Source organism: Pongo abelii, chromosome 20 (assembly GCF_028885655.2).
Source record: "Pongo abelii isolate AG06213 chromosome 20, NHGRI_mPonAbe1-v2.0_pri, whole genome shotgun sequence".
Lineage (NCBI taxonomy): Eukaryota > Metazoa > Chordata > Mammalia > Primates > Hominidae > Pongo > Pongo abelii.
Genome location: NC_072005.2, coordinates 46,112,925 through 46,140,720, shown reverse-complemented (window position 1 = coordinate 46,140,720; position 27,796 = coordinate 46,112,925). Strand labels below are relative to the sequence as shown.

General features: G+C 50.2%; 2 protein-coding genes across 64 annotated transcripts in view; one reads left to right on the top strand and one right to left on the bottom strand.

The window, feature by feature from the left end:
• PLD3 (phospholipase D family member 3) overlaps window positions 1-393 on the bottom strand; it is a 31,293-nt gene extending 30,900 nt beyond the window's left edge. For 5 of the 50 annotated variants that reach the window (XM_063719165.1, XM_063719150.1, XM_063719177.1 and 2 more), the window contains exon 1: window positions 102-213. The gene's annotated coding sequence lies outside the window, so the exon portion shown is untranslated. 50 annotated transcript variants of the gene reach the window in all.
• Window positions 299-27,714, top strand: C20H19orf47 (chromosome 20 C19orf47 homolog). 14 transcript variants are annotated; one of them, XM_054538923.2, is made up of 12 exons: window positions 456-548; window positions 1,561-1,683; window positions 5,371-5,403; window positions 6,972-7,023; window positions 12,445-12,532; window positions 12,628-12,742; window positions 14,872-14,950; window positions 20,212-20,349; window positions 22,276-22,428; window positions 24,701-24,771; window positions 26,399-26,747; window positions 27,425-27,714. In XM_054538923.2, exons 4-12 carry the CDS (start codon window positions 7,005-7,007, stop codon window positions 27,511-27,513), a joined length of 1,101 nt encoding a protein of 366 aa, XP_054394898.1. In that variant the 5' UTR covers window positions 456-548; window positions 1,561-1,683; window positions 5,371-5,403; window positions 6,972-7,004; the 3' UTR covers window positions 27,514-27,714. The 14 variants fall into 14 exon arrangements, with proteins under 14 accessions (XP_054394897.1, XP_024092357.1, XP_054394901.1 ...); XM_054538922.2 differs by lacking the exons at window positions 456-548; window positions 1,561-1,683 and adding an exon at window positions 299-415; XM_054538920.2 differs by lacking the exon at window positions 1,561-1,683 and having other exon boundaries at window positions 453-548.
• Window positions 27,715-27,796: the final 82 nt, after the last annotated feature.

Genomic DNA, 27,796 nt, shown 5'->3' with positions numbered 1-27,796 from the left:
ATAAAGGGACCGAGGACGACATAAAGGAGGCGATGCATTATAGCGTGGAGGACAACACGAGGAGGGTAGCCGAGGCGCCGCGCCCCCAGATCGCACAGTACCTGCACTCCACGTCTCCCACTCCGAGACCCAGCCCCACGCGTACCTTCCAGGCTGTATCCCCGCCTGACCGCCCCCTCCCAGCCGCGCGCAGGCGCACTACGGCTAGACTGCGGGCCGGCGGGGGCCAGGCATGCGCCTTTCTCATTGGCCGCGCCGCTCGCTAGCGTCGGGCGGAGGGGAGCGCCCGGCCGATGGTGGGCGGTCACGTGACGGTTACGACCACACTCTCGCTGGTGACGGTGGGCGGTCACGTGACGGTTATGGCCGCACTCTCTCTGATGGCGGCCTGGTGGGGTAGAGCGGCCGCGGGCGGGTCAGTTCAGCTTCCGGCGGTGAGGGGGGTGCTTCCGGGGCGGGCAGCCCTTGCCGGGGGAGGAGTGTCTGACAGTTGGCGCCGCCAGGAGGGAGGGCGGGCGGCGCGAGTGGGCGCGGGCCCGGTGGGCCAGGTGAGGCGCGGGCCGCGGGTGGTGGGACTGGGTCGGGTGCGGTAGGGACGGGTGGCGTCTGGGGATCTGGACTCAGTTCGGGCTCCGCTGTACGGCTTCGGACGTACGATTTGTTTCTTTGAGCCTCAGTTTCCTCCCCTGTGGAATGGGGGTTAGAATCCGACTGTATCACCGGCTTTATAAATGGGAGTGAGAAGTCAGGTCGTGTGCGTCGGATCCCTTAGCGCCTCCGCATAACGCTCACTTCGTTACTACTACTATTATTATTAGTATCGATGTTTGCGCTTAGTATGAAAAATTGTTGGGTTTGGAAGCCGTCGGATTTTGGTTCAAGTCCCGCTCCACTGTGCGGCAGTGGGCCCTGTGTCTTCACCTCCTTGAACCCCGTTTTTTTTCATCTGTACAATGAGAGCAGATAGTACCAATATCATAGGGTCGTCTTGAGGATTCTGATGAAATGTGTGTGTGTAAAGATTTTAAGCAGAGGGGCTGGCACAGTGAGAGCTCGTGGATTGAGATTATAATGATAATGATTCTGAGAGTCTTTGGTGTAGCTGGGAATTTCAGGGAAGTTGGGGGAGAAAGCTCAGAGACAGCAATAGGAAAAACTTAGAATTGGAGCCAGGGAAATCGACATCCTGCCACTTACTATTTGACCAATTTTGCTGAGTCCTGAAGTACTAGGTTTTTTCTTTTTCTTGATAATGACTACTGCATTTTTTTCCCCAGTAAATTAATTTGAGAAGGCAAATTTGCATTGCTGTCTTTTTTCTTCTTTCTTTTTTTTTTTTTGAGACTGAGTTTCGCTCGTGTTGCCCAGGCTGGAGTGCAATGGTGCGATTTCGTCTCACCGCAACCTCCGCCTCCCGGGTTCGAGTGATTCTCCTGTCTCAACCTCCCGAGTAGCTGGGATTACAGGCATGCGCCACTACGCCCGGCTAATTTTTTTGTATTTTAGTAGAGACGGGGTTTCTGCTTGTTGGTCAGGCTGGTCTTGAACTTCTGACTTCAGGTGATCTGCCCGCCTCGGCCTCCCAAAGTGCTGGGATTACAGGCGTGAGCCACCGTGCCCGGCGCATTGCTGTCTTCAATGGAAAACTAGTATTGCTGGCCATGAGAGGAAGGAAAAGTTCAGGTAAAATACAATGGAAACTGAACAGCCCATTACATTGTACACTGAAATGGAAAGATAATTGAAAAAGGAATACTACGTATTCCCTTTGAATAGGGATACTGTTCAGAGCTTGTACTGTGTGATTCCCTGTTGTCGGATCCCATGGACCCCCATCAAGTTGTCCTTATACTTGTTCCCAGCTCACGCTTTGTATACAACTAGCATTAAGTCAGTGACTGTCCCACTGTTTCCCTAGCTTACTGAAGATTTGTTTCATTTGATGCACGCTTAACATCGCACTTAACCACCTGTCGTGCATCTTTGTTCTAAGGACTCTGTTTATTAACTCGTTTAATCCTTGTAACGCCTTTAAGAATGGGCCCTTGGCTGGGCGCGGTGGCTCATCCCTGTAATCCTAGCACTTTGGGAGGCCGAGGCGGGCGGATCACGAGGTCAGGAGATCGACACCATCCTGGCTAACACGGTGAAACCCCGTCTCTACTAACAATACAGAAAAGTAGCCGGGCATGGTGGTGGGGGCCTGTGATCCCAGCTACTTGGGAGGCCGAGGCAGGAGAATTGCTTGAACCTGGGAGGCAGAGGTTGCAGTGAGCCGAGATCACGCCACTGTACTCCAGCCTGGGCGACAGAGTGGGACTCCATCTCAAAAAAAAAAAAAGGGTCCTCTTTTTTTTTTAAGATGGTGTTTTTTTATTTTTATTTTTTATTATTTATTTATTTATTTGAGACAAGGTCTCGCTTTGTTGCCCAGGCTGGAGTGCAGTGGTGCGATCTTGGATCACTGCAACCTCTGCCTCCCGGGCTTAAGCAATTCTCCTGCCTCAGCCTCATGAGTAGCTAGGATTATAGGTGCCCACTACCGTGCCTGGCTAACTTTTTTGTATTTTTAGTAGAGATGGGTTTTCACTATGTTGGCCAGGCTGGTCTTGAATTCCTGACCTCAGGTTATCCACCTGCCTTGGCCTCCCAAGGTGCTGGCCAAGAATTGGTACTCTTACTTTTTTTTTTTTTTTTTTTTTTTTGAGATGGAGTCTCACTCTGTTGCCCAGGCTGGAGTGTAGTGGTACAGTTTCGGCTCACTGCATCCTCTGCCTCCTGGGTTCAAGTGATTCTCCTGCCTCAGCCGAGGAGCTGGGATTACAGGTGCCTACCACCATGCCCAGCTAATTTTTTATATTTTTAGTAGAGGCGGAGTTTCACTGTGTTGGCCAGGCTGGTCTCAAACTCCTGACCTTGTGATCCACCCGCCTTGGCCTCCCAAAGCGTTGGGATTACAGGCATGAGCCACTGCGCCCAGCTACCTTTCCTTTTTTTTTTTTTTTTTTTTTGAGACAGAGTCTCACTCTGTTGCCCAGGCTGGAGTGAAGTGGCGTAATCTTGGCTCACTGCAACCTCTGCCCCCACCCCCGGGTTGAAGCGATTCTCCCACCTTAGCCTACTGAGTAGCTGGGATTACAGGCATACGCTACCATGCCTGGCTAATTTTTGTATTTTTAGTAGAGATGGGGTTTCACCATATTGGCCAGGCTGGTCTCGAACTTCTGACCTCAGGTGATCCACCTGCCTCGGCCTCCCAAAGTGCTATGATTACAGGCGTGAGCCGCCATGCCCAGTTTTTTTTTTTTTTTTTTTTTTTTAACAGTGACAGAGTCTTGCTATATTGCCCAGGCTGGCCTCAAAATCCTGGGCTCTAGAGATCCTCCTGCTTCGGCCTCCCAAAGTGCTGGGACTACAAGTGTGAGTCACTGTACCCAGCCTTACCATTCTTATTGTGCAGTTGAGGGAAGTGAGGTCAGAAAGCTTAAGCTACTTGTCCAGAGTCAGGATAAGGATGTGGTAAAATTGGGATTTGGATACAGGTCTTGTAAGGGCTTAGCACATGGAGTCTGGTATGTGGTAATCCATTGAGTTTTGAGAGCTGCCGTCTTTAAAATCACTATTATAATTTTCACTATTTGGAAAGCCAGTGCTGGAGATGGGCTTTTAAGATTGTGGAGAGAGGAAATTGAATCCAGTAGGGTCTGTAGCACTTGGAGGAGTATACCAATACTTAAAGGATTCTGGTTAGCATTAACTGAGACATTGAAAAACAGACCATAGTACCTGGCTGGTAGTAATCCCTCAATCAGCATGAACCATAGCCATTGGACTGCCTGGGGTCCAAGTCCTGTTGCTTCCTTTACTTGCTGTATGATCTTGAACTCCCAGGCTCAAGGGATCCTCCTGCCCCTAAAGTGCTGGGATGACAGGCCTGAGCCACTGTGCCCAGCCTTTTGCTGTGTGATCTTGGACCTGCCATTCTCATCTGTAACTTGGGACCCATTTTTCGTTTTTTCCGAGGGTGGTTGTGAGGAGTCACTGAGATGTGTATATGCTCAGTTCCTGGTACATAGTAAACACTCAATGGGAGCTATTCCCTGGACATCAGAATCAGGAAGAACTTGTTTTTGAATCCCAGTAAGGTCAGTTGCTAGATGTGCCATTTGACAAACGACTGCACCTCAATGAGTCGGGGTTTTTCATCGATAAAAACAGGGCTAATAATAGTCTTCACTCACTGAGCTGTTGGGTTGCATCTGCATGATGCTTGGCCCTGGTCCTGATGCATAGTTAGTGCTTTGTTTGTGAGATGTTCTGTCTGACTTACTGAGACCTCTCCGTGCTGTTCTTTGAGAGATGCATGTTGTACTGTATTTTATTTTATTATTTTTTTTGAGACAGAGTCTTGCTCTGTCACTCAGGCTAGAGTGCAGTGGCGTGATCTTGGCTCACTGCAACCTCTGCCTCCCGGGTTCAAGCGATTCTCCTGCCTCAGCCTGCCGAGTAGCTGGGATTACAGGTGCCCACCACCACACCCGACTAATTTTTGTATTTTTAGTAGAGATGGGGTTTCACCATGTTGGCCAGGCTGGTCTCAAACTCCTGACCTCAGGTGATCCACCCGCCTCGACCTCCCAAAGTGCTGGGATTACAGGCATGAGCCACTGCACCTGGCCTATATTGTCTTTGGCCAGTGGTAAAATTCAGGAGGGAAGTTGGATTTAAGAGTGTTGAGTACAGGACAGAGTGATGTCTGTGGTCATACTCATCAATAAGAGGTTGAGCAGAAGGCCAGGTGCCTGTAATCCCAGCACTTTGGGAAACTGATGTGGGCAGATCACTTGAGGTCAGGAGTTTGAGACCAGCCTGGCCAACATGGTGAAACCCCGTCTCTACTAAAAATACAAAAATTAGCTGGGTGTGGTGGCGAGTGCCTGTGGTCCCAGCTACTCGGGAGGCTGAGGCAGGAGAACCATTTGAACCCAGGAGGCGACGGTTGCAGTGAGCCGAGATCGCGCCACTGTACTCCAGCCTGGGCGACAGAGCGAGACTTTGTCTCAAAAAGAAAAAAAAAAAAATTTGAGCAGAAGCCAGAGAAGGGCAAGATAAACCCTAGTGAGGATAGAGAAGAGAGTCTCATATGTGGGGACTTAGGGAAAGTGTCACAAAGTAGATGGCAGTGAAGCAGAAGGAAGGATAGGTTGCCAGGAGGAGACAGGCATTCCAGGCACAGGTGACATCCTCTAAAAACTGGGAGGCCGGCAAAGCACCTGTGTGGGGAAGGAGGCCTGGAGGATGAGACCAGGCACAACACCTCCAGGGTGCTTAGTAGGCACCAAGCACTGTCTCAAGCGCTTTTATTCATAGAAACTCATCCAGCCCTTACAGCAGTCCTCTAAGGTAAGTCATGTTTGCACCCTCCCAATTCACAAATGGGGACACCGTGGCCTGACTGGTGAAGTCACTTGCTGAGATCACACAGCTAATAAGTGGTAGAGCTGGATTTGAACTGCACAGTTTGGTTGCAGAGTTGTTACTCTTGACCACTCCATTATACCATCGAAATCTGTTAGGGGATGGGACAGGTTGTATGGGGTGGTAAACAGGAAGGTTCTGGGACAGAGGGCTTCTGCACCCCATGGAGGGGTGAGAGAGGATCAGTAATGGGGGCTGTGGTAGATAGAAGGGAGCAGAGTGAGGGAAGAGGGCAGAGGAACCAGGTCAGGGAAGAGGCAGAGGGCTAAGTAGGAAGGAAGTTTGGGCCAGGGCAGTGTGGGCCCCGTGATCCTGGAGTCGGATAGCGTTGAATCAGCACATGAAAAAGTTATTTCCTTTAGTTCCCATTCAACACTGCTTTTAATGGAGACAGTCTCCATTGGTGCTAATATGTCTTTAACACCACTTTCTACCATCTGCTAATGTAAGGGAAAATTGGTTTTCCATGTCTTCTCTGGGATGTCTCATTATCAGGTCACCACTTCTGTGACCTGTCTCCTCCCAGTGTCCTCCCTGCTCGCTCCACTGCAGCCACACTGGCTCCTTGCTTTCCCTCCAGCATGCCAGATGAGCCACTGGCTCAGGGTGCTGGACTTGCTGTACCTTCTTCTGGAACACTTTTTCTCTGTAAAACCACATGGCTCATTGCTTCCCTCCCTTTAGGTGTCTAAATGTTGCTTTAGGTCTTCCTTGATCACTCTGTTGAAAATTACAGCCCCTCCCTTCCCAGGTTGTCCATGTCGTCTCTGTGGCACTAAAGGCTTCCTAACGTACTATATTAACTGTTTGGCTTGTTTACTCTCTGTCTCCCCTGTCCCTTGTACCCAACTAGCTGCTAAGTTCCATGGCTTTGTTCAACTTGGTATCCTTCAGTGCCTTACACATAGTAGGTTCTCAGTGAATAGGGTTTTGGGTTTGTTTGTTTGAAGACTAGTCAAGTGCAGTAGTGAGAAAGGGAGGAAGAGTAGAATAAGGAGTTCCATCTGTAAAGGACTATGAACAGTCAATTGAGATAATTCACTACCTTCGGACCAGCCTTTTTTTTTGAGACTGGTTGCCATATTGTCCAGGCTGGTCTTGAACTCCTGGCTTCAAGTGATCTTCCCACCTTGGACTCCCAAAGTGCTGAGATTACAGGCATGAGCCAGCATGCTTGGCTGGTATTTATTGTTAAAGTCTTGGCTAGAAGTATCTTATTTCTGTTGCACTCCTTTTCCAGCCAACCTTTTGGGGTGTGTGGGAATGGAGCTGTGGATATTTGCTGTCCCTGGGCCTTGTCTCAGGCACAAGCGATGATGGTGGTGGCAGCTCTGTCCCAGGCTGACTTCCTGCCAGCTGCTCCAGGCTATTCCTGGGCGGTGAGCCCCTAGCCCAGGAACATTCCTCTGGCATGCAGACAGACAGGCACAGGAGAGGGACAAACACTCACAGCCGGCAGCAACTCATGGGCTCTCTCCTCTCTTCTTTTTCAGGCTCCAGGGAGCAGTGTCAGGGCCAGGGAGACAATGGTCTCCGTGACTATGGGTGAGTCTGTGGCCTTCTCTCCAGGGCCCCCTCTCCCCACTGCCCTTTTTGAGGTATGGCCTTGGTGGGGGATGATGGGGTGGGGGAGGGAGGACTGTGTCACTGGCAGGAACAGCTGTACTCTGAGGACCGTGGCAGGGTGGGGCTGGAACTGCTTGAGGCCTGCCCGCCTCCTCACTGGATCTCTTTCCTGACTATATAGTTTAGCTGTGAAGAACGTGGGTTATGAAGTCCAGCAGGTCTCCCACGTGGTCTCACAGAGCCTTGGTTTTCTCACCTGTGAAATGGAAATGATATTCACACATTCTGGGATTAAGGAGATTATAGCATGTAAAAGCTTGGGCATAGTTCTAAACAAACCTTAGGTGTTGTTATTGTCACAAGCCTTAAGGTCTGTATTTGGGGATTGCTAAGGCACAGAGATTAGTTGGTGGCTTTGAAAAATTTCGACATTTATTATAATATAGACAAGTATATTATATATATTATATATATATATTTGTTGAGATGGAGTTTCACTCTTGTTGCCCAGGCTGGAGTGCAATGGCACAATCTTGGCTCACTGCAGCCTCCACCTCCCAGCTTCAAGCGATTCTCCTGCCTCAGCCTCCCAAGTAGCTGGGATTACAGGCGTGTGCCACCACGCCCAGCTAATTTTTGTATTTTTAGTAGAGACAGGGTTTCACTATGTTGGCCAGGCTGGTCTCGAACTCCTGACCTCAGGTGATCTTCCCTCTTCGGCCTCCCTAAGTGCTGGGATTACAGGCATGAGCCACCGTGCCTGGCCCATAAAATATATTTGTGTAGTTTTAAGAGTGATTAAAAAGCAAAGTCTCTGAGTATATCCTTTTTTTTTTTTTTTTTTTTTTTTTGAGACAGGCTCACATTCTGTTGCCCAGGCTGGAGTGCAGTGGTGCAATCTTGGCTCACTGCACCCTCTGCCTCCCAGGCTCAGGTGATCCTCCCGTCTCAGCCTCCAAGTAGCTGGGACTATAGTCACACACCATCACGCCTGGCTAATTTTTGTATTTTTTGTAGAGATGGGGTTTCGCCATGTTGCCCGGGTTGGTCTTGAACTCCTGTGCTCAAGAGATCCTCCTGCCTCAGCTTCCCAAAGTGCTGGGATTACACATGTGAGCCACTGCTCCTGGCCTGTATTCCTTTTTATTTGAGACAGAGTCTTGCTCTGTCGCCAGGCTGGAGTGCAGTGGCACGATCTTGGCTCACTGCAACCTCTGCCTTCCGGGTTCAAGTGATTCTCCTGCCTCAGCCTCCCAAGTAGCTGGGACTACAGGCACGTGCCACCATGCCCAGCTAATTTTTGTATTTTTAGTAGAGACGGGGTTTCACCATGTTGGCCAGGATGGTCTCGATCTCTTGACCTTGTGATCCACCTGCCTCGGCCTCCCAAAGCGCTGGGATTACAGACGTGAGCCACCGCGCCTGGCCGCCTGTATTCTTTATAATTCCATTAATATAAAGCAAATCAATCTATTTTGTTAGAAGGTGGTGGTTGCCTCTGGGAAGGAGTGAGTAGAGACTCCAAAGGTAATATAAAGGGTTCTGAGGTGTTAGAAATATCTTATTTCTTGATTTGGGTGCTGATTACATAGGTGTGTCTGGTTTAGGAAGATCTATTGACTTGTGCACTTTTTTGCATGTACATTATAGTTCCATAAAAAGATTGAAAAATCCAAACCCTATTACCCGTCCAGGTCAAAAAAAGAGAATATTGTCAGCCCCCTGAGAGTCCTACCCCAATCACACTCCCCTCTCTTCTCCATTCCCCATATGGAATAAATCATTTTGTGAACATCTTTTCTTGCCTTACCTTTCTTTTTTTTTTGTTTTGAGATGGAGTTTCGCTTTTGTTGCCTAAGCTGGAATGCAATGGTGCGATCTTGGCTCACCGCAACCTCTGCCTCCTGGGTTCAAGCAATTCTCCTGCCTCAGCCTCCAGATTGAGTAGCTGGGATTACAGGCATGCGCCACCATGCCTGGCTAATTTTGTACTTTTAGTAGAGATGGGGTTTCTCTACGTTGGTCAGGCTGGTCTTGAACTCCTGACCTCAGGTGATCCGTCCTTCTCGGCCTCCCAAAGTGCTGGGATTACAGATGTAAGCCACCGCTCCCGGCCTTCCTTGCCTTTCTTTGTAGTTGTATTACCAGTGGGACATTCCTATTCTATAGACTTTGGTTTTGAATTTACATGAATGAAATCATACCTTATGTTCTTTTGTATCTGGCTTCTTTTGCTCAACATAATGTCTAAGGGTCATCTATGTTGACTTTCTTTTCACTGCTGTATAGTATTTCACCTTGAGAGTGACTGCCGTGTGTTTATCAATGCTGCTGTCAATGGATATTGCATTATTACTGGGTTGGAGCTATCACAAACTGCTATGAATATTCTTGTACGTGTCTCCTGGTGTGTGCAACAAGCCACATCTCATTGATTCCAAGACTCACATCATTGCACAACTTAATATTTCTGAAGTAGGGGTATATCTTACAGCCGGTGCCTTATGACAGTTTAATTGGCTACATATTTTCCTTCCTTAGCAATACATGAAATGATGGTGTGTGCTTAATATGGGGACTCTTTCAATTCCTCAAACACTGGGTTTCAGTAATCTCTTGGTTAAATTCACAGGCTTTGGCTGGTCCCTATGAACTGATTGGTCTTTACAACTAATTGATCACAATCAGTTACAGATTTCTTTGTTCCTTCTCCCTTCCCACTGCTTCACTTGACTAGCCTTAAAGTCAATCAGTCAATTAATCAATCACAGGCTTTGGCTCAGAGAGCTACCCCCAACCTATGTAGTACTTTTTTCTCCCCTTAATAACAGCTTAGTTTAGGTATAATTCATTTATCATACATTTTACCTAGTTAAGGTGTATAATTCGATGGTTTTTATATTATCTGTTCACAGAGTTGTGCAGCTATCACCATAATTTTAAAACATCTTTATCACTCTCTCTTGAAACCTTATACCTTAGCAGAGTGTTGTGGTGCATGCCTGTAATCCCAGCACTTTGGGAGGCCGAGGCAGGTGGATCGCTTGAGTCCAGGAGTTTGAGACCAGCCTAGGCAACATGGCGAAACTCTGTCTCTATAAAAAATACAAAAAATAGCTAGGGGCGGTGGCTCACGCCTGTAGTCTCATCACTTTGGGAGGCCGAGGCATGTGGATCACAAGGTTAGGAGTTTGAGACCAGCCTGACCAACATGGTGAAACCCCGTCTCTACTAAAAATACAAAAATTAGCTGGTCATAGTGGCGCGTGCCTGTAATCCCAGCTACTCAGGAGGCTGAGGCAGGAGAATCGCTTGAACCTGGAGGTGGAGGTTGCAGTCAGCCGAGATTGCGCCACTGCACTCCAGTCTGGGTGACAGTGAGACTCCATCTAAAAAAAAAAAATATATATATATATGCATATATATATGTATTTGTGTATGTGTGTATATATATATTTGTGTATATATATATTTGTGTGTGTGTATGTGTGTGTGTATATATATACATATATATGTGTATATATATATACATATATATATACACGTATATATATATATATGTATATGTATATGTATACATAAAAAAAATTAGCCTGGCCTGGTGGCATGCACCTGTAGTTTAACTACTTGAGAAGCTGAGGTGGGAAGATCACTTGAGCCCAGGAGGTTGAGACGGCAGTGAGCTATGATTGCGCCACTGCCCTCTAGCCTAGGCGACAGAGGGAGACTCTGTCTCAAAAAAATTAAAACCCCGTACCCATTAGCAGTCACTTCCCCTGTCCCCTTAGCAACCACTAATCTACTTTCTCTTTAGATTTGCCTGTTCTAGACATTTCATACACATGGAATCATTATGTGGTGCTTTTTGATAGTTAGAGGTGCCTGCTTCTGGCCAGTGGGACCCAGGGCCCTATGGCTTAGCAGGTGGATGGTGCCTGCGCAACATAGGGAAATGGTATGCCTTTGCTCTGGCCTGGCGGAGGAAATCCTAAGGACATGAGCTCCTCGCCAGCCTCAGTCCCCAAGGGCCAGTCAGCACCCTGGGTAACCAGCCTGTGGCTGGCTGCGCAGGGGCCTCCTTGGAGATGTGGCCCATGGGGCTTCACCTGAGCCCCGCACTGCCACTCATGTAACACCTGTGTGTCTGTTTCCCTGCTCTGAGTCTCTATTGTCTTAAAAGCAAAATGGGTGAGGTAATAACAGATTTCTTCTAATCTAAAATAGCATGGATCGTTGGATGTACTGAGAAAGAAAAACAGTTTGCTAATTAAACCATGGCATACCATCAATCATGAAGTAGATCCTAGTTTCAGAGATGTCAAAATGTGAAAAAAAGTTCTACTTCGAATCAGTGATCTTAGCTACCTCCTGGCCTGGCAGGTTGAGGTCAGTTTGAGGGTCACACCCACCAAGAAGCCAAGAAAATTTAGAAAGAATAAAGTTTCATAGGTGGGGTCTGCCTGGTCTTGGCCGTGCCTCTATGTTTAGTGGTGATGGGAATAATAGTAATAATAATAATAGCTGACATGGTTTGAGGATGTCCTCTGGGTCAAGCATCATTTAAAGCCTTTTATATGGAGGTTCTCATTGAGTCTGCACAGTGACCCAAGGACATTGGTGCTGTTATCACTAAAATCTCAGCTCCACAAGGGCTGGGACTTCATCTTGTGCCTTGTGGTATCCCCCGTGCGTAGGACAGGACCTGTCCTTTGCCAAATGCTGGGTAAACACTTGTCAGATCTGTTATCCCAGGTTTACAGATGAGGAAACCAAGGCACCAAGAGTTAACTTACCCAAAGTCCCTCCATAGGGAAATCGCAGGGTTAGGATTCAAACCCAAGCTCCGAAGCCCGTATTAGTAACTTCCATGCCTCTCTCTGAGGGAGGTTTGCTACTGTGGCGGGTAGGGGCTTGCCAAGGCTCATGGGCTGGCTCTGTGATGTTTCTTTCCAGCCACCTGTGGATCCTACCATCCTCTCGGCCTAGGCTGGCTGATGGGGACTAGGGCAGAGAACCCAGAGTCCCAGTTACCCTGAATCAGTCATGGGCCCAGCATGTGTAGTGATGCAGAGAGCCAGCACTGGGGCAGGGTGGAGCTCTAAGGAGAAAGGCTGTGGTAAGGGTTTGGAAGCTCTGCCCCTTGTTTAGCATTGTGACTTGGGGTGGGTTGCCCAACCTTTCCCTGCCTCATTTTCCTCATCGGCAACTCAGGGGAGTCTTAATACTGCTTAACTCACAGGGTCAGGAAGGCTCAGTTCCATCATGTGTGTGTGGAGCACTCCACGCAGGGCCTGGCATGTGATGAGCATTTAATTTGTGGGAGCTGCTGTGATTGTGGTTTTGCTAATGCTATTCTCTAAAGAGGACAGTGTGAATAATGAGCCCTGTCCAACCCCACAGCCACTTCTGAGTGGATCCAGTTCTTTAAGGAAGCCGGCATTCCTCCAGGACCTGCTGTCAATTATGCCGTGATGTTTGTGGATAATAGGTGAGGAGGCTGAACTTGGGGATGGGGTGGTGGGGAGCTGGCTGGCCCACCCACTGTGGCCCACCTGGGGCCTCACCACTGACCTTTCCCTGCAGGATTCAGAAGAGCATGCTGCTGGATCTCAATAAGGAGATCATGAATGAGCTGGGCGTGACCGTGGTGGGCGACATCATCGCCATTCTCAAGCATGCCAAAGTGGTGCACCGTCAGGTGGGTGCTGTGCCCAGCCCCTCTGTCTTTGGGTTTGGCATGGAGGTGGAGGGTCAGTTGCAGAGCCAATGGGAGGCCTGGCAGCAGAGGCAGGCCGACCTGGGTTCCAGGGCTGGTTTGGCCATTTGCTGTGTGATGCTGGGCACATTGCCCAACCTCTCTGAGCTGTATTTTCTGCATCTGTGAAAGAGAGGCAAACCTGGCCAGGTGTGGTGGCTCACGCCTGTAATCTCAGCACTTTGGGGGGCCAAGGCGGGTGGATCACGAGGTCAGGAGATTGAGACCATCCTGGCTAATATGGTGAAACCCCGTCTCTACTAAAAATACAAAAAATTAGCTGGGCGTGGTGGCGGGTGCCTGTAGTCCCAGCTACTTGGGAGGCTGAGGCAGGAGAATGGCGTGAACCTGGGAGGTGGAGCTTGTAGTGAGCTGAGATCACGCCACTGCACTCCAGCCTGGGCAACAGAGCGAGACTCTCTCAAGAAAAAAAAAAATCTTGAAGGGTGGTTGTATATATTTTTTTGAGACGGAGTCTCGCCATGTTGCCCAAGCTGGTGTCGAACTCGTGGGCTCAGGCCATCCTCCTGCCTCAGTCTCCCAAAATACTGGGATTTCAGGCATGAGCTACTGCTCCCAGCCCTGGTTGTGAGTATTAAGCTATGTGAAGCACTAGCACAGTGGAAACTGCCTGTATTTGGGTCCCTCTGTGATAACTATTATTGCTGCTTCACATTTTCCTTGTGATAATTATCTCCAGGACAGCAGCTTCCTATGTGGGACCCAGATGGCAACCTGGCTCACAACCTGGACATTCCAGTCTTGACCCCTCCACTTATAGTGACCCACCTTCCTGGATCTCTTTGAAAGGGGCTTCTCACACAGCCCTGATGCTAGTGTGGCTGTGGCCACCTACCAGATAGTATATGTGGCCTTGAGCACTAGACCTGGAGTGTTGTACTCATTAAGTGATTCATAAAATAGCTAACACTTACCAAGCACTTGCTGTGGCCTGCCAGGCACTATCTCCCTCCCTCCGTCCCTCCCTCCCTCCCTCCCTCCCTTCCTCCCTCCCTCCCTCCCTCCCTCCCCCCCTTCCTTCCTTCCTTTCTTCACTTGTTTATTATTTATTTTTATTTTATTTATTTTTGAGACAGGGTCTCACTCCATCGCCCAGGCTGGAGTGCAGTGGCACTATCCCAGCTCACTGCAACCTCGGTCTCCCGGGTTCAAGTGATTCTCCTACCTCAGCCTCCTGAGTAGCTGGGGTTACAGGCATGTGTCCCTGTGCCTGGCCTCTTTATTTTATTTAATTGAGACAGAATCCCGCCCTGTTGCCCAGGCTGGAGTGTAGTGGTGCTGTCTTGGCTCACTGCAGCCTCCACCTCCCAAATTGAAGAGATTCTCGTACCTCAGCCACACGAGTGATTGGGATTACAGGCTTGTGCCACCATGCCCAGCTAGTTTTTGTAATTTTAGTAGAGATGGGGTTTTGCCATGTTGCCCAGGCTGGGCTTGAACTCCTGGCCTCAGGTGATCCACCTGCCCCGGCCTCCCAAAGGGCTGGGATTACAGGTCTGAGCCACCGTACCTGGCCATCTTTCACCTATTTTTGAGACAGGGTCTCACTCTGTCGCCCAGGCTAGAATGCAGTGGTACAATCACAGCTTACTGCAGCCTCAAACTCCTGGGCTCAAGCAGTCCTACCACCTCAGCCCCTGAATAATTGGGACTACAGGTGTGTGACACCATGCTTGGCTAGTTTTTAAATTTTTTCTAGAGATAAGGGTCCCACTGTGTTGTCCAGGCTGGTCTCAAACTCCTGACCTCAGGTGATCCACCCACTTCGGCCTCCCGAAGTGCTGGGATTACAGGCGTGAACCACCACACGTGGCCTATTTTTTCAATAGGTGAGGAGGCTAAACTTCAGATATATATATCTGAATGTACTGGTCAGATATTTTATAGAGTGTCCCTCAGTTTGGAGTATCTGATGCTTTCTTATGGTTAGGAGTAAAATGTGTTAGAATCTTCTCTAGCAGTCAGGTGTTGATCCTCGTGGTGTTGCTTAGATCTCTAGGTTCATGCATGATTCTTCTGTGGTGACCCAGGTGCCTGTTCTTTTTTTACAGGACATGTGCAAAGCTGCCACTGAGTCAGTGCCCTGCAGCCCTAGCCCCCTTGCAGGCGAAATTCGCCGTGGCACTAGTGGTGAGTCCTAACTATTCAGGCCTCTTTTCCTTGATTTTTATACCCTGTCAGTGAAGGGGACACGTCTGGCCATCCCATCCCCGCCTGTAATTTGCAAAGGTAGAAACAAAGCCATCGGAGGCATTCTTACTCTTCTTTTGGGGGAAAAAATAAACTGAGTAGTGAATGGCTGTACACACAGTCAGTTGCCATCTGTGGTCATTAAGTTCTGTAAAGTTAATATGTACACTTAGTTAGTGAATTCTTAGCGCCTAGAAGAAATACAGAGCAATGGAGAATCCATTGCTCCTATGGGAAATACTAGGTTAGGTTCCTGCAAGCCTGTCGTCAAATATATAGCTTTATTTTATGTGTGTCTCCTTTTAAAGGCACTGTAGTTAATACATAATGTTGATTTCATTAACCGGGAACTCGTAGCCAACAACACTGTAATTCATTCCTGCACAATGCTTATCTCACACACACATTTTTTTGATCAGGTACATCATACCCTTCTTACATTTAGGGAGCCAGACAGCACTTCAACACTATGCTTTGAGGACCATTTTATTTATTTATTTATTTTTTTGAGATGAAGTCTCTGTTGCCCAGGCTGGAGTACAGTGGCACGATCTCGGCTCACTGCAACTTCCACCTCCCGGGTTCAAGCAATTCTCTTGCCTTAGTCTCCCTAGTAACTGGGATTACAGGCACCTGCCACCATGTCCGGCTAATTTTTTTATTTTGAGTAGAGATGTGGTTTCGCCATGTTGGCCAGGCTGGTCTCGAACTCCTGACTTCAAGTGATCTGCCTGCTTCAGCCTCCCAAAGTGCTGGGATAATAGGCGTGAGCCACCGCTCCCATCCAGGGGACTATTTTAAACAGCAAAATCACCAACAAAAATGTAAAAAAATGTTCACATTCATGACATCAAGTAGACTGGGCAAAGGACACTTGTTTACAGAGCGGGACCTGAAACAAGAGGGTGAGTATGCCTTCTTTGTCCTCATTTGGGAACGTGTCTGGAGCAACTCAAAATGTTCTCTGTGTGTGTCTGTGAATGACAGTGAAAGCACTGCCTGTATTGATTTTGGGGTTACAAATACACTTGAATGAGCAGGCAAGTTTGCAAATATGGAATCTATGAATGATGAGTATTGACTGTATTTATATTTTTTCTTTTTCTTTTTTTTTTTGAGATGGAGTCTCCCTCTGTTGCCCAGGCTGGAGTACAGTGGCGCAATCTCGGCTCACTTGCAACCTCCGCCTCCCGGGTTCAAGCAATTCTGCCTCAGCCACCCGAGTAGCTGGGATTACAGGTGCCTGCCACCATGCCCGGCTAATTTTTGTATTTTTAGTAGACAGAATTTCACCCTGTTGGCCAGGCTGGTTTTCAACACCTCAGGTGATCCACCCGCCCTAGCCTCCCAAAGTGCTGAGATTATAGGCGTGAGCCACCACTGCACCTGACCTTTTTTTTTTTTTTTTCTTGAGAGAGAGTCTCGCTGTGTTGCCTATGTTGGAGTGCGATGGCACACTTAGCTAACTGCAAACTCTGCCTCCCAGGTTAAGTGATTCTTGTGCCTCAGTCACCCAAGTATCTGGGATTACATGTGTGTGCCACCATGCCCAGCCAATTTTTGTATTTTTTGTAGAGACAGAGTTTTGCCACATTTGCCAGGCTAGTCTTGAACTCTTGACTTCAAACGATCCACCCGCCTCAGCCTCCCAAAGTGCAGGCATGAGCCACTGCACCTGGCTATTTTTGGTTTTTAAAAGCAGTATGATACCATTTTTTTTTTTTTTTTGAGATGGAGTTTCGCTTTTGTGGCTCAGGCTGGAGTACAATGGCATGATCTCGGCTCACTGCAACCTCCACCTCCTGGGTTCAAGCGATTCTCCTGCCTCAGCCTCCTGAGTTGCTGGCATTACAGGTGCCTGCCACCATGCCCAGCCAATTTTTGTTATTTTTAGTAGAGACGAGGTTTTACCATGTTCTCCAGGCTGGTCTCGAACTCCTGACTGTAGGGGATCCACCCACCTCGGCCCCCCAAAGTGTTGGGATTACAGCCATTAGCCACCACACCCGGCAGATACCTTTTTTAAAAATAAACTTTAAAATTTTAATATACACATTAGCTTCTCTTTGCCGATAACTAAGCCACCCAAAACTGTGCTTTAAAACACAGACACATATTTTCATTTTTTGAGATGGGAGTCTCGCTCTGTTGCCCAGGCTGGAGTGTAGTGGTGCAGTCATAGCTCACTGTAGCCTCAAAGTCCTGGGCTCAAGTGATCCTCCTGCCTCAGCCTCCTGAATAGCTGGGATTACAAGCACAAGCCACCATGCCTTGCTAAACCATGGGTGTTTATTTCTCATGATTTTGTGGGTTGGCTGGTCAGTTCTGCTCTAGGCCAGCTCAACTGATTTTAGTGGCCACCTGGCAGCTGGGTTGAAGCCGGGTTGACGGCTGCATTCACGTATCTGATGGTTGTCCTGATGTCATCTGGGCCCACAGGGTGACTTGGCTACATGTCCATAATTATCTAGCTGGCTAGCCTGGGCTTGTTCACAGTGGTGGTTGCAGGGTTCCTAAAAGCAGCAGAAGAGGGCTGGCCCCAGTGTGCAAAGCACCTCTTAAGCCACTGCTTGCACAACATTTGCTCTTGTCCTGTTGGCCAAAGCAAGTTACATGGCTAAGTCCAGAGTCATTGTGGGCAGGGCCTACCCAAAGATGTGGATGCAAAGAGGCTGAGCAAATTAGGGTTCGTTTCTGCAACACTCCCCCATAACATACATTCAGAAAAGCATTCAATCATAATAGTACAGTGGAGTGCCATTCACAGACGGGACACCCATGTAGCCAGCACCCAAATCCAGCAATGGAAACATGACCAGCCTGCCAGAATCCCCCTGTGCCCCCTCCCAGCCACCACATCGTCTCCAGGGTACCCACTACCCTGATTGCTAACAGCACACATTAGTTTTACCAGTCTTTCAAATCTTTATAAATGAAATGTTCAACTGGGTATGGTGGCCCATGCCTTTAATCCCAGCACTTTGGGAGGCCCAGGTGGGAAGATCACTTGATGCTAGGCATTTGAGACCAGCCTGGGCAACATAGTGAGACCCTGTCTCTACAAAAATTAGTAAATTAGCTTTGGGAGGCTGAGGTGGGAGGATTGCTTGAGCCCAGGACTTTGAGGCTGCAGTGAGTTATGATGGCACCACTGTACTCCATCATTGTGGGCAACAGAGTGAGACCCTGTCTCAAAAAAAAAAAAAAAAAAAAAGAGGGCCGGGTGCGGTGGCTCACGCCTGTAATCCCAGCATTTTGGGAGGCCAAGGTGGGCAGATCACGAGGTCAGACCTCAAGAGACCGAGACCATCCTGGCTAACATGGTGAAACCCCGTCTCTACTAAAAATACACAAAAAAATTAGCCGGGCATGGTGATGGGCGCCTGTAGTCCCAGCTACTCGGGAGGCTGAGGCAGGAGAATGGCGTGAACCTGGAAGGCAGAGCTTGCAGTGAGTCAAGATCGCGCCACTGCACTCCAGCCTGGGCGACAGAACGAGACTCTGTCTCAAAAGAAAAAAAAGAAAGAGAAAATAAATGAAAATAAATAAAAAGAGAAGGGGAAACAGGCAAAGAAAGAAAGGGGTGGGAAGAATGCTCCAAAAACAACATTCTTGAGATGATCACTTTTACACACTTTAGAACATCAAATGGTGTGTCTGTCAGGAGGGGGAAAGAGAACAGTTCTTTGTATTCTGATATCCTGACTGCAACGCAAATGCAAGACAGAGTAAAGACAGAGTTGGTTGCTTAACCGCCACCCAAATGGGGCTTGCCTGTCATGACGATAAAGCATCACATTCCTGACATCTTTTCAGCTGCATATTTCCCTCTGGGTTCAGCACGAGAGGTAGGGCCCTCTTAACAGCTTGCCTTTTATAGCAGAAAATCCTGATCCTATTGCACTCAGCTAGGTAAAGAGTGTTGTGAATGGAGGCTCTCACAGGACAGATTCTGCATAGCCAGAGAGTTTGCAGCCATTAGACATAAAGCCACCCATCCAACCTGAGAAATGTCTGAAGAAGTGAAGAAGTGCAGGGGTATATTATTAACAGAGGAGAGAGAGCAGGCCAGAAAACCAAGAATTTCTTCCTGCAGAGAGGGAGGAGGTCTCATAGGGAAGGATCTGTCCTGGGACTTCTGGGTACCAATAATGTCCTGATGCCTGACCTGGGTGATGGGTGCTTGGGGAGGTCACGTTTTGTTAAATGGTCTGTGATGGTTTAATGTAGTTTTCTTTTTTTTTTTCTCCTGTTTTTGAGACTGGGTTTCACTCTGTTGCCCAGGCTGGAGTGCAGTGGTGCGATCACAGCTCACTGCAGCCTTGACCTCCTAGGCTCAAGTGATCCTCTTGCCTCAGCCTCCTGGGTGTCTGGGACTACAGGCACATGCCACCATGCCTGGCTGATTTTTTGTACTTTTGGTAGAGATGGGATTTTGCCATGTTGCCCAGGCTGGTCTTGAACTGGGTTCAAGTGATCCATCCCCCTGGCCTCCCAAAGTGCAGGGATTACAGGCATGCGCCCTTGTGCCTGTCCTCAGAAACCACTTTAAGCACTGGGATACAGCAGTAAACAGACACAGCCTCCCCGTGGAGCTTGTGTTCTTGTGAGTGAGTTTACCAGTAAACAAATAGAGTTTAATGTCAAGCAGTTGTAAGGGCTGTGAAGAAAATGAAAGTGGGTAAGGGTGAGGAGGTGCTGTTTTTCATGGGGTGGTCAGGGAAGTTTTCTCTGAGGAGTTGCCATCAGAGAGGAGGCCTGAATGATGAGACGCAGCAATTCCGCTGTGCTTGGGGAACTGCATGCCAGGCAGAAGGAACAGCAGGGACCCTGAGGAAGCGCCTACTTGCTGGGTGAGGAAGATCCTGGAGACCAGCATGGCTGAAGCAGCTCCGGGAGGGGCGAAGCGAACTCAGCACAAGGCTGGGTGACTGATGGGTGAGGTGTGATCAGAACTGGTGTGGTCTAGAGCCTCAGGAAAGGCTCCCAGGATAGGGAGGGATGGGCTAGTTCCTGGGGAGATGCAGCCCACCCTGCCCCCAAGCATCCCCATCACGAGGACCGTGCAGTCACAGGGTGACACCCGCTGACCTTCTCATTCAGTCTCAAGCCTCACCTTCTCCATCCTGACCCTGAGACTGCTGGATTGAGGCCTGTCTTCCAGGACCCCACCCGACCAGACTCTCCTTTTCTCCCCACAGCTGCCTCCCGAATGATCACCAACAGCCTGAACCATGACTCTCCACCCAGCACACCCCCCAGGCGCCCGGACACCAGCACCTCCAAGATCTCGGTCACTGTGTCCAACAAGATGGCAGCAAAGAGTGCCAAGGCCACTGGTGAGGGAACATGGGCAGGTGGTAGGAGGAGCTGGAGGGGAACGTGGGTTGGTAGGAGGTGTTGGGGGTCATGCTTCCAATATTGTAAGGTGCTTTGAAGGCCGCAGAGTATACAAAACATTTGAACCTGAATCACCTCTGTGAACTTGGTCAGGTTGCCATACGTCTGTGGGCCTCACTTTCTTCATCTGTAGCATGGGGGGTGGTGATACCCCACCCAGGAGAACGGACAGAAGCACCTGAGTTGGTGTGTTGAGGCATGTGTGCATTGCCTTCTCACTCAGGGGTTCAGGCTTTGTGAACAGGTGTTCACTGAGCCCCCCACTTGTGCCCAGCTCTGTGCTTGATGCCTGGGGTCATAGGTAAAGAACCTCTTGCCTCCTCTTAGCAGCCAAGGGATCCTTGAAAACCTTCAGTCTGATCCTGTAAACCCCTGGGCTGTAACTCTCCGGGGTTCCCCATTCTTCCAGTAATAAAGGGCATCTTCCCCACATGGTCTGTAGGGCCCTGCATCATGTAGATTCATCTCTTGCATCACCCCACTTTGCATGCTCGCTTGCTCCCCTCCAGCCTCCTTCCCATCATGGGGCCTTTGCTCCTGGTGACCCCTTGGCCTGAGCACTCTTCCTTCCCAGACTGCTCCATGTTGGCCTCTGTCCTCCTCCAGGTCTCAGCTTGAGAGCTGGGAATGGGCCTGCAGTCCCTGGGCTCCCAGGCCTTCCCATCCGCCATGCTCTTAAGCCTTTGCTGGACCCATCCCCACAGCAATGACCTCATGGTGTCATAAGGCAAATGTGGAAACTGAGGCCCAGGGCGCTTCATGTTTCTGACACCCACTCCTATCACGCCCCACCCACCTCCATCACAAAGTCTCCTCTTTGTCCTGCAAGTTTGGAAGTGCCTCACCCTCTTCTGGCCTTTGATTTGTGTGCCACGAGCAAAAAAGTTAAAATCGGGCTGGGCGTGGTGGCTCACGCCTATAATCCCAGCACTTTGGGAGGCTGAGGCAGGAGGATCACTTGAGCCCAGGAGCTCAAGACCAACCTGCACAAGATGACGAAACCCTGTCTCTACATTTAAAAAAAAAAAAAAAAATAGGCCGAGCAGGGTGGCTCACACCTGTAATCCCAGAACTTTGGGAGGCCGAGGCGGGCGGATCACCTGAGGTCAGGAGTTGAAGAGCAGCCTGACCAACATGGTGAAACCCCATGTCTACCAAAAATACAAAAATTAGCTGAGCATGGTGGCGCGTGCCTGTAATCCCAGCTACTTGGGAGGCTGAGGCAGGAGAATCAATTGAACCTAGGAGGCGGAGGTTGTAGTGAGCTGAGATCGTGCCATTGCACTCCAGACTGAGCAACAAGAACGAAAACTCTGTCTCAAAAAAAAAAAAAAAAAAAAAAAAAAGTTAAAATCAGTGTAACAAAGTATTGCGAAGATGGTGAGCTTGGGAGCAACTGGCTCTTTTAACCCTTAACACGTTTGAGGGGATTCATTTTTTAATTTGAGGTGTAACTTATTCACAATCCACCACTCGTAAGTGTACACAGCTCAAGTGCTTGTTGACAAGTGAGTGCAGCCATAAAGCACTGCCTGCTTGGAGCTCTAGAACCTTTCCACCACCCAGCAGGTTCCCCATCTGAGGGGATGTGGGCTGGGCTGGGCCAGAAGCCTGCTTGGAATAGGGACAGAGCCACAGAAAGCCTGGGAGTCCTGCCATGGCCTGGAGATTCTGAGCACCTTCTGTGACCTCGTGTTACAGAGACCTGAGTCTCTGTGGTTCGGTCAGTGGTGATGTGGGTGGTTGGGAAGGTAAGGGATTCCAGTCGTGAATGTGTGGAGATAAAGGACACCTAGTGTCCAGCTTCCATCCTGGGAGAACGTTCTGTCTCAGAGAGTGCTGATACCCCTGCTTTCTTCCCCCAGCAGCCCTGGCCCGCCGGGAGGAGGAGAGCCTGGCTGTTCCTGCCAAGCGGCGCCGGGTCACTGCTGAGATGGAGGGGAAGTACGTCATCAACATGCCCAAAGGCACCACACCCCGCACCCGCAAGATCCTGGAGCAGCAGCAGGCTGCAAAAGGTACTGGCCCATCAGGGGCATGCTTCCCCGCAGGGTCCGTGTCCCTCTCTCTGCATCACGCAGGGCCCGTCATATCCTACAGATGGTGGCTGAGAAGCAGGCCCTAACGGGGTGCAGGAGCCATAGGCCAAGGCGACAGTGATGGTGGCCGCAGAGGAGGGAAACACATCACCTCTGCCCTCTGATCCTGCAGTTAGTGTAGCTGGGCTCCTTGGCACCTCTTCCCCAGGGGCCAGGAGCAAGGATAGAGCAATGGCCTGCTATAAAATGAGTGGCTGTGCTTGGCCAAGGGCAAATACCCCAAAGTGGCACCATTAATATGAACCAGAGGAGACGAGTGGAGGTATAGTCCAAAGCTAGGCCTTGTGACTTGGAGTACAGAGATGATCTCTTGGTCGGGCGTGGTGATGCACACCTGTCATTCCAGCACTTTGGGAGGGTGAGGTGGGAAGATTGAGCCTAGGAGTTCAAGCGCGCAACATAGTGAGCCCCTGTCTCTATTAAAAAGGCTGGGCACGGTGGCACATGCCTGTAACTCCAGCACTTTCAGATGATACAGAAACATATTCAGTAAAAACAAACTCTCTTCCCTCACTCCCATATCCCTGTCTCTTGTTAACCTTTCCAGACCAGCATCTATGTACGTACATAACACATATATAGGCAGTTTTTTGTTTTTTAGTTTAAATTTTTATTTTTTTGAGACAGGGTCTCACTTCATCACCCAGGCTGGGCTGCAGTGGCACCTTGTCAACTCACTGCAGTCTCCTCGACCTCCCAGGTTCAAGCAGTCCTGCCTCAGCCTCCCGAGTAGCTGGGACTGCAGGCTCATGCCACCATGCACACCTAATTTTTGTGTTTTTTGTAGAGACGGGGTTTTGCCATGTTGCCCAGGCTGGTCTCAAACTCCTGAGCTCAAGTGATCTGCCTGCTTCACCTTTCCAAATTGCTAGGATTACAGGTGTGAGCCACCGCACTCAGCCTAGTTTTTCTTTTTTAAACACAAATAGTATTTGTGTTTAAAATGTAAGTATTGTTCTATAACTTTTTTTTTTTTTTTTTTTTTTGAGATGGAGTCTTGCTCTGTTACCCAGGCTGGAGTGTGCAGTGGCACAATCTTGGCTCACTGCAACTTCTGCTTCCTGGGTTCAAGCGATTCTCCTGCCTCAGTCTCCCAAGCATCTGGGATTACAGGTGCACACCACCACGCCCGGCTAATTTTTATGTTTTTAGTAGAGACGGGGTTTCATCATGTTGGCCAGGCTGGTCTCAAACTCCTGACCTTGGGTGATCCACCTGCCTCGGCCTCCCAAAGTGCTGGGATTACAGGCGTGAGCCACCGTGCCTGGACCTAACTTTTCTTTTCTTTCTTTTTTTTTTTTTTTTTTTGAGACAGAGTCTTGCTCTGTTGGCTGGGCTGGAGTGCTGTGGTACGAACACGGCTCACTGCAGCCTCGACCTCCTGGGTTCCTACCTTACCTCCCCAGTAGCAGGGACTATAGATGTGGGCCACCATGCCCAGCTAATTTTTAAATTCTGGTTTCTAACTCTTAGGCTCATGTGATCTGCCCACCACCGCCTTCCACCATGTTGGGATTACAGACATGAGCCACCACTCTTGGCATGTTCTATAACTTTTTTGTTCATATATATATATTTAGAGATGGGGTCTCACTATATTACCCAGGTTGTTCCCAAACTCCTGGGCTCAGGTGATCCACCTGCCTCAGCCTCCCAAAGGGATTACAGGTACACCCTGCCACGCCTGGCCCATGTTCTATAACTTTTTTGTTGAGATCTTCTCATATTAATGCAGGTAGATCTTCTTCATTCTTTTTTTAATGGTCGTTTATTATTTCCAGAGTATTTATATACCATAATTTAGTAACCATTCTATTGACGGCTATTAGGTTATAATTTAGGGGAGGATGCACTACCACTCATCAGATTCTCTCAGAGGTCCCTGACCGCAAGAAGTGAAAGGAACATGCAGGGACTAAGAACTCTTCCCATGCACACAGTTCATGAGCTAGTGCTGAGGTGTAGGGAATCTGCCAGTTGTAGCTGGTCTTTCCCACATTTGGCTCTAGCCAGATAGGGGTGGGTTAGGGTCAGTGTGAGCCAACAGTGTAGACGTAACACCCAACTCAGCACAGTCTGGCCCTGCCTGTCCCAGAGCTACTGGTGTCTGGGCTGCCTTGGTATCTGTACAGAGCTCAGCCTAGGCCTGGCCCACTGGGGCCTCTCCCTGATGGCTTCACTTCCCTCCCAGGTCTCCACAGGACGTCTGTGTTTGACCGCCTCGGCGCTGAGACCAAGGCAGACACCACGACAGGGAGTAAAGTGAGTGGGGATGGGGGAGCGATCCTGGGCGTGCGAGCTGTTGTCCTCCCTGAGCAGTGCTCCTGACTCTTAACACATCTCAGCCTCACTCGGCCCAGGGCCGTCTAACCCGCCTTTCCAGCCTCAGTTCCTGGCTTTGCACTGGAGGCTTTCCCATCTGTCTTCTGCCCTGGCTTCTCTCCCAGTTTCCAGCCCTGGGGGTCCAGTACTCCTGGATGCCTCCCACCCACCATGTCCCCAACTGGTCTTAGTGTCTTTCCCCAAGTCAGCCCTCTCCTGGGCCCCCATCTGAGGGCTGCCTGCCCTCCCCATTGCAGTCTGTCAGTGGGTCTGATGACTCTACTGTCTCTCCCTCCTCTGCCACCTCTCCCTGTCAGGATAGGACGACAGCCTCCTGAATGGTCTCGCACAGCTACCATGGACCCCAGCCCCTATCCCCACAGCAGCAGTGTGTGCGGCCCACAGGACAGGGCCTGTCCCCTCACTGGAAGCCCTGCAGAGGCTCTTCACTGTGCCCATGATGCAGCCTGCACTTCCTGCCACAGCCCGCAGTCCCCCAGGCCCCAGGCCTGGTGTGTAGTTCAGAGTACACCCTGAAGCCCACAGGGGCCTGACTGCATGGCTTTGGCCATGTCACTTAAGTCCTTTGTACTTCAGCCTCCTCATCTGTATAGACCCACCTCCAAGGATGGCTGTAGGGTTAAGATCATCCCCGCATGGTGCTGGGTGTGCGGCGCCTGTTGGTGAACTATTGCAGAGCTCCCCAGCTGCGTTTCCTGCCTGCCAGTGTCCTGCTCTGCTGGGTGCAGCAACTTGGGCTTGCTCACTTCCAAGAATCTTGCCATGAGGAGGATGGGAACACTGGGGATCATGTGGTTGGAAGTTCCAGCCCTATGAAGAGCTGGACACATAGTGAGTGCTCAATACATAGGACTATGCTTCCTGCCTTCAGGGCGTAGCACATGTTCTTTTCTTTGCTAATTCATCCTGGAGGGCCTGGCTTCAAAGTTGGTGCCTCAGGGAAAGTTCCTCTGGACTGATGAGGAGCCACCCCTGCCTTCTGCCCTCCAGCTGTCCTTCTCCGTCTAGAATGCATTACTGTCATTCTTGCAGAATTATTTGTGTCATTTCTGATGCCAAACCTGTCTTCCCCACTGGACTGTGAGCCCCATGAGGGCAGAGCTGAGGCTGTCTTGGTCATTACTGTGTCCCTAGCACTGCCGGCCTAGGACCAGGTACAATATAGAGTTGGGACTCAAAATATTCGTGGAGTGAATGACCAGATTAATCTCTCCACTCCACTCATGCCCACCTATTGACCTTGCAAATGACATTCCCTTTGTGCGGCACTCCCGTCCTCTTCCCTCTTTATTAGACCTACTTCCAGCTCAGATGTCCTCTCTCTCAGGGAGCCCTTCCTGAACTTCTAGGAAGGTCAGGTACTTCCTCTGGGCTCCTCCAGTCCCCTGGACTCCCCCATCATGGCTCTCGCCACTATCTGGGGTGTCAGTGATGGGTGTTTCTCCCAACTGTGAGTCCCAGGAGGCCAGGCACAGAGGAAGCAGCTCTCCATGAATGTGTGTTGAGTGACTCAGTGACTCATTCATCCTGTCTCTGACCTCCACAGCCCACAGGAGTCTTTAGCCGCCTGGGGGCCACCCCAGAAACGGACGAGGATCTGGCTTGGGACAGCGACAATGACAGCAGCAGCTCTGTCTTGCAATATGCCGGGGTCCTGAAGAAGCTAGGACGGGGCCCAGCCAAGGCCAGTCCCCAGCCAGCACTGACTGTCAAAGCCAAGGCCACAAGCTCAGCGACAACGGCCGCTGCCCCGACACTGCGGCGCCTGGCGCTTTCCTCACGGTCTGGGCTTGAGAGGAAGCCGGAGTCCTTGTCTAAAGTCAGCATCATCAAGAGACTGGGCGCAGCTGCCCTTGTGCCCGAGGCCCAGGACAGCCAGGTCACCAGCACCAAGAGTAAGTCCTCAGCCGAGGTCAAGGTCACCATTAAGAGGACTCTGGTGGGGCCCCGGGGGAGCAGCTCCAGCGAGGGCCTTGGTGCCCAGATGGACCACGCAGGCACTGTGAGCGTGTTCAAAAGACTGGGCCGCAGGACCTTCTAGCCCACCTGTGGGCGGGGTGCAGGCAGCAGAGCCCGCGGGCATCTGCCCTGGCCGCCCCAGGCTCCTGGCTTCATCACGCCTCCCACCAGCTCCTGGATGACACAGCTTGTCTCCCTCGGGCTCTAGAGCTAGGCCCGAGCATTTGGGGGATCACCCCATTTCTCCTAGCCTGGGATGGTCGTCGCAGCTGGCCTGGCCCGCTCCAGGACTCCCCTTCTCTCATGTCCTCTGTGCTTTCTTCTCTGGCTGTGGCCTTGGCAGAACCCACTTTTCTACCTCTCCCAAGTGCCAGGGGGCCTCTTCCTCTCCTACGTTCCCCTTCTTCCCCTGAGCAGGGTCTGCTGCCTCAGACCCCAGCTCATCAGCCTCCCTGTCCCCCTCAACTGAGTGGGTGTCACCTGGTGGGCCTCCCTTCCCCTACTCGCCACTGACTTCCCTCACTCCTCTGCACCTCCCCCCACTGCTGTGACTTCTGTCTCTCCCTGTCTTCACTTTGTTCATTTCTCTTCTGTTTTCTGTCCCCGTGGCAAGGCCCGACTGTCCGCTGCGTCCTGCCCGACCCTCCTGTACCTCCGGCCTCCCAGCGGCCCCCTCGTCGGCGGTGGCGTCGAGCCTGTTGAGACTGTTAGCCGCCCTCCACTCCCAGGCTGGAGGGACCTCTCCAGACCCTGGGCTGCGGCCGAGGCGCATCCGTTTTCCTGCCCTGGGCGTCTTTGTCTCTGAAAGTCTATGGCGGGTGGTGGGCAAGGGGCACTGGGAAGGGAGGCCAGTGCCTAGAGTGAAGACAGCTGCTGTTTTAATATATTTTTGTGACTTTCAAATCTTTTCCCCCCCTCCTTCAGGGTGAGTTGCAGGACTGTTTCACACTATGCGCAGTGCAGGCTGGGGATGGTGGCAAAGGAC

Bases quoted from the DNA above. Each gene is read 5' to 3' on its own strand.
- C20H19orf47 (XM_024236589.3), top strand. The intron at 12,533-12,627 runs GTGAGGAGGCTG...CTTTCCCTGCAG, and splicing joins GTGATGTTTGTGGATAATAG to GATTCAGAAGAGCATGCTGC. The intron at 22,429-24,700 runs GTACTGGCCCAT...CTTCCCTCCCAG, and splicing joins GCAGCAGCAGGCTGCAAAAG to GTCTCCACAGGACGTCTGTG.